General features: G+C 43.0%; 1 protein-coding gene across 1 annotated transcript in view; it reads left to right on the top strand.

Moving 5' to 3' along the window:
* Positions 1–1,009: 1,009 nt before the first annotated feature.
* Positions 1,010–10,978, top strand: part of BARD1 (BRCA1 associated RING domain 1) — a 100,468-nt gene continuing 90,499 nt past the window's right edge. The window contains exon 1 of the mRNA XM_061384050.1: positions 1,010–1,307. Coding sequence (XP_061240034.1) covers positions 1,165–1,307 — 143 coding nt within the window. The 5' untranslated portion in view covers positions 1,010–1,164. The remainder of the gene's footprint in view (positions 1,308–10,978) is intronic.

Here is a 10,978-nt window from a genome sequence, read left to right as displayed (position 1 = left end):
GGGGGACACCGGGGAATCAGCTAGAAGGTGATGGGGAAAATCTAGGCTAAAATGATACAACTGGACCTGTTGTGAAGACAGAAATGGTAAAATTTGCGAGTAAGTTGGGGGGGAAAATGCAAAGATTTGGCAGTGGAGTGGATGGGGGCGGGGTGAAGGGGTGAGTAGTAGTTAGTGTCTGTGTATATCTAAGTGAAGTTGCTTAGTCGTATGCAACTCTGTGCAATCCCATGGACCGTAGCCTAACAGGCTCCTCTGTCCGTGGAATTTTCCAGGCAAGAGTACTGGAGTGGGTAGCTATTTCCTTCTCTAGGGGATCTTCCTGACCCGGAATTCGAACCCAGGTCTCTCGCATTGCAGGTGGACGCTTCACCCTCTGAACCACCGCTAAGCCCCTCTGTATGTAAGGCGATCACAGATAAGCCTGGGGTGGGGGTGGAAGAGGAAGTAGGGAAAGAAAAGAAAGATACTTTCTTAGGAATCAAGAGTGGCATCTTCAGTGTCACAGCAAAGCTTTTCCAAACAAAGCAACTGTCGAAATAGCACTCCTTATAGGGCTTCCCTGGTGGCTCAGACGGTAAAGAATTCGCCTGCCAATGAGGAGACCCAGGTTCCATCCCTGGGTCCGGAAGATCCCCTGGAGGAGGGCATGGCAACCCACTCCAGTTATCTTGCCTGATAAATTCCATGGACAGAGGAGCCTGGCGGGCTACAGTCCACGGGGGTTGCAAAGAGTTAGATACGACTGAGCGAGTAACATAGATAATACTTAAAACTTCTCGGCTTGTGACTTTCCATTGATTAAATTCAGTTAAAGTTCCTTAGAATCTTCTCAGTTTTTTTTGCATTTATACCTCCTGATGGCCTGTGGCCCCGCCCCCTTTCCCGCCACACAAGGGTCCTGCGGCGGCCGCTCCCCCTGCTTAGGCCCCGCCCCACCAGCTAGCGTGCCCTGGCTTTTGGCGCGTTTCGGCCTTGCTCCGCCCACCCCGCGCGCCCCGCCCACCCGCGCGCCCCGCCCCCTAGGCGTCCCTCTGGCCCAGACGTAGGAACTGCTTGGGCTTGGGTCGAGGAGTCAGGTCTCCGGTGTCCGGTGTCTCGGAGGCTGCCCGAGTTCTTTCAGCCTTCTGCCTTCGGAGGAGCCTACCCCGCGAGGCCGGGGCGATGCAGGGGAACCGGCAGCCGAGGGTCCGCTCCGGGAACCAGCCTCATCCCGCGCCCGCCATGAAGCCGGCCGGTCGCGGGGCCTGGGCCCACAGCCGCGCCGCGCTTGACCGGCTGGAGAAGCTGCTGCGCTGCTCACGCTGGTAAAGACCGACTCTCGAGGGGGCTTGCCGGGAGGGCCGCGGCGCGGCCAGGGGTCTCCTCAAGCCTCCGATTTCCTCCTTTCATTCCCGCTCCCCTTCCCGCCCCCTATTTGGGCGGGCGAGTATGTTAATACCTGCCCAGGGATCTGGCCTGCTGCAGTTTAGGGGGTCGCAAAGAGTTCCACGTGACTTACGACTGAACAGCAACAGGGATCTGGTGTTCGTTCTCCCCAGTCTGGCCCCCATTCAATCCTTTCCGGGCGACTTTCTGCCTTTCAGTTGCACCAAACACCATCTAAGATGGTAGTTTTTGAACTTTAGCGGGCAAAAGAGTCTAGAGGTGTGGCTAAAGAGGAGGATCCCAGTTCCCGCCTCCAGAGTTTGAATCGGTTGGGCTGAGGCATCTGCGCTGTTCACCTTGCCCCTGGTTCTTGCGTCCAGGTTAATTTCAGAACCTTAGTCCCAGGGCTGTAATGTTTGAAGAGGCCCGCTAAATATAAAGCAGCAGTCACTTTGCTGAACTGGCTCTTTTGATGAGTTCTCCGCCGCAGCCTTATTTGGGGAGGGGGAGTTTTGGGTACCCTTGTTGGGAATTGACTGGAAGATGCCAGTGTAATGGACACTGCCAATTGCGCATTCAATTCCACATTTCCTTGGTTTGATCAAAGACTGTGTGGCTTGGGATTCCAGCTCCTAGAGATGCTGTGTGTTATTAACTTTTGCTTGTTTTCCTTCATACTGTTAGACACCATGGGAATCCTTTCAAGGTTTTCATTCCATCATTTTTATGACTGGTACTCCTTGCTTCTCCTTTTCCTGTAGCTTCTCCTAATATAGAGGTCAAGAAGGTTTATAAAACCAGAAAAGGGTTTATGTCACTTTTCCTGCTCAAAAATCATTTATTGAGCCCCTGCTGCGTGCACAGCTCAGCATTTCTGCATCACTATCACTCTGGCAGCTTTTCTTTCTGCTTGTGACTGTTCTATCATATTTCTTTTTTGGACTTTGTTTTCTCACTGTGATTTCCAACTTGGAGAACTTAATTGTACAGAAAGCATAAGTAATATAGCAACTTTTTCAAACTGAAAGGACTTAACTGTCAGTTTTGTACTTATATTTTGTTTTACAAAAACTTTAAAACGTGATGAAATGACATCGTTACACTCTAGAAAAGTGGCATGTTTGTATATGAAGACATTCTGATTGTGTGTATTTTCCCATAGCTCACAGGTCATCCGTCTGAGAATAAAAAATTTCAAACAAACCGGCTCTGCCGGCTGTTAAAACAGAAGCAACTGTAGTCACACCTTTAAAAGTCAATGAAAGTTAGACATTCAGATGGTACATTTCAGTATGGAAGGCGCGAGTGTAGCAGCATGTTGCTTCACTAGACAGAGTTCCAACTGTTGGGGTGGCCATTGTGGTGATTATCATAGAACAAGTGATTGACAGTAGTTGCCTTTTTTTTTTTTTTTTTTGGCTACATTCGGTCTTAGTCGCTTCATGTGGGACCTTTTTCTTTTTTCGTTTTGTTATGGGAGATCTTTCCTTGGTGGCACATGGGGTCAGTAGTTGAGTCACTTGTGGGCTTAGTTGCTGCAAAACTTGTGGGATCTTAGCTACCCAACCAGGGATGGAACCACATTCCCTGCATTGCAAGGCAGATGCTTAACCACTGGACATCAGGAAAGTTCTACAAGTGTCTTATAAAAATACAAAAATACAGTCTGCTTGCTGAATGGTTTGGGAGGAAGGTGGACAAAAGAGGTAATCTATAGGAATAATCTATTGGTTGTCCTGAAATCTAATAAAGCCAGTTTTAGTTTTGTACCCTACCATTATTTTTCCAGTTTTACTAAAGTGAGCAAACAATAAGAGCCAAAAAAGACTGAAAGTAGACATCAGTAACTAGGTCCAGACTTTTAATACAACTCATCCTGCATGGTTAATAATATTTAACTCCAGTGATTGAAAACACAAAATTAATATGTGAACGACTGATGGATTAACTAAATCTTAGCTATTCCTTTTGTGCTTATTTTAACATAGGGCTCTGCAAACTCTCTAAGGGTCATATGGTATATATTTAAGGCTTTGCTGGCCACACACTGTTCTTTTGTTTTTTACAACCCTTAAAAACATAAATTCTTAGCTCAAAGGCTGTACAAAAACAGGCTTGATTTGGTGCATAGGCAATAGTTTGCAAAACTATTTTAAAACATCTTAAGGTTAAAAAATCCTTTTTGATGGAAAATTTAGTGTCAAATGGGGTTTAGAGTTTAGAAATGATTGAAATTCCTCTTCCTGTCACTGCACATTTGACATTGTCTGTCTTGCCTGGAAAATCCCATGGATGGAGGAGCCCGGTAGGCTGCAGTCTATGGGGTCGCTAAGAGTCGGACACAACTGAGCGACTTCACTTTCACTTTTCAATTTTCTGCATTGGAGAAGGAAATGGCAACCACTCCGGTGTTCTTGCCTGGAGAATCCCAGGGACGGAGGAGCTTGGTGGGCTGCTGTCTATGGGGTCGCACAGAGTCGGACATGACTGAAGCAACTTAGCAGTAGCAGTAGCAGTGGCGAGTAAAGTATGGGAGAAAACCAGCCCAGTCTTCCCACTTAATGCTTTGCCTAGTGGCTGTATCATAGCTTGAAAGGAGCAACTCAGGATGCCCTGTTTCTTGCTTTTGCTAGGCATCATTCAAAACAAAGTCATATTATCTGCAATTGTATGTCAGTATGTCCTTTTTATAGAGCTTCACAGTTTTACTCAGTGGGCTAGTGATTACCCGAATTACCCTCACATTCAGCTTGCAGCTGTTATCCATCTCCCGTTCCCAGCTGTCACCTGTCCTGTGTAGAACATTGTATCTCTTTTGGAGAATGGGCATTACTGGTGGGTGAGGGTGGATTGGCTACATTACAGGGCATCCTTTCTTGACCTTTAACATGAGTATGACTTCAAGGCAAAGCTGATGAAATTGTTTAAGAGGCCAGATGTGACATTTGTGTTAAGTGCCTGCCCCGCAACCAAATAGTAGCTATTTAAAGATTTGGAAAAATGCAACAGGAAGACTGTCATTTGAGAGGCTGACAGAAAGCATGAGAATAATGTGTTCCTAAAGAAAGCAGGAATTAGGAAATGTAGTGTGAAAGCCCAGGTGTCATTTGACGCTATTTTGTGAGTTAAAATAATAAGATACCTCTTGATATATTTTTTTGGTGGGGGTTGGAGTTTAGCATCTACCACAATTTTAACTTGGAATTCTAGTGACTTTTAAAAAAATTGAAGTGTAGTTGATTTACAGCGTAGTGTTAGTGTCTGGTGTACAGCAAAGTGATTCAGTTATCATATATGCACATTTTTTTCATATTTTCCATTATGGTTTATTACCATAAACCATTGATATTGAATATTCTCTGTGTTGTACTATAGATCCTTAATCTAATGATTTTTTAAAATCAACTTTTAGTAAAAAGTAAAAATGTAGTTTCGTGTTTTTTAAGATAGGCGATTTTATTTTTCTAAATTACCTCTGGTCATTTTACTAATAGTAAAGGTGATTGACATTGTTTTGAAGTTGCATAGCTTAGTGGTTAAGAGAATGGATTTTGGATCCTGGCTTCAAATCCTGGCTCAGCGATTTTGGACAAATTATTTCATCTTTATATGTTTCCTTTTCTTCATCTGTGAGATGAGTTAGTAGTTTTTACTTTGTAAGTTTGTTAAGGAAATTAAATGAGTTAATATTTATAAGGTACTCAGAGCAGTGTGTGTTCTGTTTGAATTGCTATACTGATGCTTGTAAAATAAAGGATAGAATTCCCGATGCCAGCATCAGGAATTTGTCTTTCTTCATTAGTTCTGATTGTTCAGAGGCGTTTTTTACAGGCCATTGATCCTTTGTTGGGATGATTCTTGCCTTCATAGTTAGGACAATGAGCAACCGCTGAGGCACTACCTGTGTGTTCTGACGCCCTGAGGCTTTCCACCCTCAAGGAGGGTATCTTGAGCTGTAAGAGGTGAAATGTGTTACCCTAACACACAATCACATCTGAAGTGACTTACCTTACCTTACCTTACCTAACACACAATCCAGGGTAAATTAGGGGATGCAGAAATGAGTACTTGTGTGGGGCTAATGGAGGAAAGCTTCCTGGGCTTTTGAATTGGGGTTTAGATAGATTTTTATAGGTGGAGCGGATAGAAGATTATAGCAGATGAAAATATGCTGAAAAGTAAATAGAATAACAAGGGAGTGAGTCAGGTGGGCAGAGTTAAGACAAGGTCAGATCCTAGATTAGAAGCATTGTTACTCCCTAAGGAGAGCTGCCTGTGTAACTTTCCCTGAACTCTGGCCTCCTCATAAGTAAAATGAGGAAAATGGATGACTTGATTTTTCAAACTCTTTTCTGTTCTCAGATTCTGGAATTATTAGCATGTTTTGGATACAAAATATCATTTAAAACTTTTTAGTTAAGTTGGATATACACATAGAAAAAGGCACAAACCATTGTACCATGTCCTCCAAATTGTGGGATTTATTTACTTCTGTGGTATTTTGATTTCTTTGATTGGCACTTTTCTCTTTCAGTTATACTACACATTTCATACGGGTAGGTTCACATTTGCAGCCACAGTGTTGGACATATAGTTTCTAAGTGTTTGTTAAATTAAGATATTAAAGCATCTAGGTTAAGATTACATTGCAGGTGGAAGTACCGGAGGACCTGGTTAGTCCATTTGAAATGCCGGGAATCCTCCATAGGTTCCTGGGGGATAATTACCCATAATAAACAGTGACTAAGGCTTCATCATCACATCTGGTCCCATCATTTCATGGCAAATAGATGGGGAAACAATGGAAGACAAGGACAGACTTTATTTTCTTGGGCACCCCAAATCACTGCAGACGGTGACTGCAGTTACGAAATTAAAAGGTGCTTGCTCCTTGGAAGAAAAGCTGTGACAAACTTAGACAGCATGTTAAAAAGCAGAGACATTACTTTGCTGACAAAGATCTGTATAGTCAAAGCTATGGTTTTTCCAGTGGTCATGTACAGATGTGAGAGTTGGACCATAAGGAAGGCTGAAAGCTGAAGAATTGATGCTTTTGAATTGTGGTGCTGGAGAAGACTCTTGAGAGTCCCTTGGACTGCAGGGAGATCAAACCAGTCCATCCTAAAGGAAGTCAGTCCTGAATATTCATTGGGAGGACTGATGCTGAAGCTCCAATACTTTGGCCATCTGATCCAAAGAGCCCAATCATTGGAAAAGACCCTGATGCTGGGAAAGATTGAGGGCAGGAGGAGAAGAGGACAACAGAGTATAAGATGGTTGGATGGCATAACAGACTCGATGGACATGGGTTTGAGGGAGTTGGTGATGGACAGGGAAGCCTGGCGTGCTGCAGTCCCAGGAGGTTGCAAAGAGCTGGACAGGAGTTAGCAACTGAACAAAACAACAACAACAAGGCTTCAGGGCAGATGTAAAGGTGCAGGTCTTCCCCCTAGGGATTTAGAGCTAGAACCAGGACATGCACAGTCCTGTAACAGGCTACACAGACCTGGTGTTATATAGGGCTGCTGAGGAAACTTACCAGACACATTGAGCACCTTTTAGTTACTGACCTCTGTAGCAGAGGAGATGGTCTTGCAAGTAAAGTTACTGTTATGCAGGTCTGGGCCTGAGGAGTTTCAGGCTCAGAGTGCAAATTTGAAAGTTACCAGCAAATACATGGCAATTGAAAACATACTCCTGGAAGTAAGTGGGAAAGAGGGTATAAAAATGTCGACTTAAAAAATAGTCACAACCTAGACTTTGAGAGTTTTGTTTTATTCGGTGGGAATTTTTAGGACTTCAAGCACAGGAGACAGCAGGTCAGGTAACCCTGACAGAATTGCTTGGGGGCTGGGAGGAGTCAGTTTACACAGAAGTTTGCAACAAAAGGTGGGTAGTCTGAATATCAGAAGTATTTTTGTGAATTAAAACCAGATATCTCAGGTTAAGGAATTTAGCACTTTTCTATGTATGGGAAGATGCAAGTCTGGGCTCACTGAAGTCTTTCCTTTCAGAGGCATCTCAGCTATTTGGGGCCAGTAGCCTCTGGGCTCGCTGTAGGGAGTGGCTGCAGGCTACTGACTGCTGGGTTGGAGGTATTGTTTTCCTTCCTGGTTGCCCTTCAGGCTCAGACATTCAGGGTTGAAATCGCTGATGACTGTGATTCTTGTTTACTGATGTGGCAGGAATAGTTCATCTATCAAAGGTGAATGCCTGTGTCTAAGCCTTGAAACTCAGTATTTAAACATCAAGTAGGGGAAAGAAGTGAAGTGAAGTCAAGTCGCTCAGTCGTGTCCGACTCTTTGCAACCCCATGGACTGTAGCCTACCAGGCTCCTCTGTCCATGGGATTTTCTAGGCAAGAATACTGGGGTTGCCATTTCCTTCTCCAGGAGATCTTCCCGACCCAGGAATTGAATCTGGGTCTCCCGCATTATAGGCAGATGCTTTACCGTCTGAGCCACCTGGTAGGGGAAGTGATACTTTACGAACAGGAGTATCAGCAGTTTTAGATACTGTTTTGTTTTGATAGAAAGGGAATATATGGGAAGACAAAATAACCGAAACTATTTGAGTTGGATATACATGATATTCTCTGTGGCTTATCTGTCTCATAATAGTAGATTCTATTCTGTTAAGACATTAAGGTATAGAATTCTATTAACCCCTTTGATGTTTGACTCATTGATTTATTCAATATTTATTGACACTAAATAATTAGATATGCAGATGACACACACTTATGGCAGAAAGCTAAGAACTGAAGAGTCTCTTGATGAAAGTGAAAGAGGAGAGTGAAAAAGTTGGCTTGAAGCTCAGCATTCAGTAAACAAAGACCATGGCATCCGGTCCCATCACTTCATGGCAAATAGATGGTGAAACAATGGAAACTGTTGGGGGGAGAGACTTTATTTCGGGGGCTCCAAAATCACTGTAGATGGTGACTTGAGCCATGAAATTAAAAGATGCTTGCTCCTTGGAAGAAAAGTTAAGACCAACCTAGACAGCATATTAAAAAGCAGAGACACTACTTTGCCAGCAAAGGTCTATCTAGTCAAAGCTGTGGTTTTTCCAGTAGTCATATATGGATGTGACAGTTGGACTGTAAAGAAAGCTGAGTGCTGAAGAATTGATGCTTTTGAACTGTGGTGTTGGAGAAGACTCTTGAGAGTCCCTTGGACTGCAAGGAGATCCAATCTGTCCATGTCCATCCTAAAGGAAATCAGTCCTGAATATTCATTGGAAGGACTGATGTTGAAGCTGAAACTCCAATACTTTGGCCACCTGATGCGAAGAACTGACTCATTTGAAAAGACCTTGATGCTGGGAAAGATTGAAGGCGGGAGAAGGGGACAACAGAGGATGAGATGGTTGGGTGGTATCACCAACTCAATGGACATGAGTGTGAGAAAGCTCCGGGAGTTGGTGATGGACCCAGAGGTCTGGTGTGCTATAGTCCATGGGGCCACAAAGAGTCGGACACAACTGAGCAACTGAACTGAATAATTAGACACGAATTATTATTTTTCCCTGTGATTTACTTGAATCTGATATACAGAATAACTGTGCAAAGTAATATGCTTTCCTGTCATTGTCCATATTCCTTTATTTGCTAACAATTTTATTTTTTGCCCTTAAGAAAAAAACCCAGATTGTTTAATTAACTTGGTGAGCCTCTGCATTTTGGTAAGTGTGTTGGTCCACGCTTAAAAATAGCACGGGGATTTTCTGAAATGCATGAGCTCTGTAGTAGCTGTCTAAATCAGCTAAATCAGGTCCAGCTCTTTTGTGACCCCATTGACTGTAGCCCTCCAGGCTCCTCTGTCCATGGAATTTCCCAGGCAAGAATGCTGGAGTAGGTTGCTATTTTCTCCTCCAGGGCATCTTCCGGACCCAGGGATTGAACCCAAGTCTCCTACTTGTCAGGCGGATTCTTTACCACTGAGCCACCAGGGAAGCCCAGTAGCTATCTTGCCTAATACTAAATAGCAGTTGATATCTCATGGAAATTTAGGGACCAGTTCAGTTTAGAAATAGGTCTGCCTCAGTATTGTGATCTCAACTGAATTTACTTTGTTTTTCTTCTTTGCAAAGAAAATTTTCTGTCAGTAAGACCTTAAAAAAAAAAAAGTCTGTTTTCCCTACTTATTTCTTCACTTAGTTATAATCCTCTGATTACAGGTCTTTCTAAATCAACTACATGTAAAGTAACAAAAGTATGATGGCAGATGGAAAAAAGTAAAGTAGCTGAATTTTCAAGGTGCAGAAATCCTGTTACCATGCAAATGTATTTTCTTATTCCTCTGGACTTTTTCCCCTGTGTATCAGACAAAATACAGGGTGAGGATAAAATAGAATTGCTAATATAAATGCATTTTTGTATGTAGTCTTCTGCTTGATTCATTCACTAAGGATTTATTGAAATCACATAGCACCATGCTAGGTAGGTAATGGTGTGCTGGGGAGCTCAGAAAAAATGAAAGTCAAGATTTCTTGTCCGTAGGACTATGATCTATTTGGAGACTTAAAAAAAAAAAAAGGAAGATAAAATATAGAATACTTAGTTTTCAGCATTGGTTTCCAGAGCCCCCGCTTGATGCCACGTGTGGAACTTTAGAATATTTTGTACTTAAGACACATGTTAACTTGGCTTATAAAGCTACCTAACTAGATTAGTAAGCCACTGGTGACTCGGACGGTAAAGCGTCTGCCTACAATGTGGGAGACCGGGGTTCGATCCTTGGGTCGGGAAGATCTCCTGGAGAAGGAAATGGCAACCCACTCCAGTATTCTTGCCTGGAAAATCCCATGGACGGAGGAGCCTGATGGGCTACAAGTCCAAGGGGTCGCAGAGTCGGACATGACTGAGGGACTTCACTTTCACTAGGAAGGAGTATAATGCAGTCAGCTTTGTGTCCTGTGCGTGTCTGCTGAGGGGTCCAGATTCTGCAGAAGAGAATGGTATGGAAACAAAATTCCAAGTGTTTCTATGCTTCTTTGTTTAGTGTCACTTTTATTCTGTCATCCTGGAGAGTATTTGGAAAATGTGTTGGAAGAGGAAGAACTGTTGATATATTCTAGACTGGGGACAGTCTGAGCAGTCCTGGGCTTGGCACTGGACTTAAGGTGTTGGAGAAATGTTAACAGACACTGACAGGGGTGATAAAAGCAGTTTTTGCTTTGGAGTAACCAAATTGTGAAGCACTGTTTAAAATTGGGTTTTAAAACCTGAAAGTAATACATGTATATGCCAAAGAATTAAAATAACACAGTATACAGTCATTCAATATTTGTTAAATGAATGACAAGTATACAGTCATTCAATATTTGTTAAATGAATGACAAGTAAGTCTGAACCTTCTTCAAGGACCCACTGCGATCAATTACTTGTGTGTCCCTTAAGTGGTTCTCTATTTGTATAAGCACTTTGTACCCCAGATGAGAGGAAACCAATGATCAGGTAGATGTATCATGATTTATTTAACCATTTCCTTGGTAGAAATTTAGTTTCTAGTCTTGTGTTATGTAAACACAAGACTTCGCCTAGCGTGAATGTCCTTGTCCATGAGTCTTTACATTTAAAACTTTTAAATTGAAATTATGCCTGAACA

Source organism: Bos javanicus, chromosome 2 (genome assembly GCF_032452875.1).
Source record: "Bos javanicus breed banteng chromosome 2, ARS-OSU_banteng_1.0, whole genome shotgun sequence".
Classification (NCBI taxonomy): Eukaryota; Metazoa; Chordata; class Mammalia; order Artiodactyla; family Bovidae; genus Bos; species Bos javanicus.
Note: the sequence above shows the minus strand (reverse complement) of the source record. Positions and strands in the feature narration are given on the sequence as shown.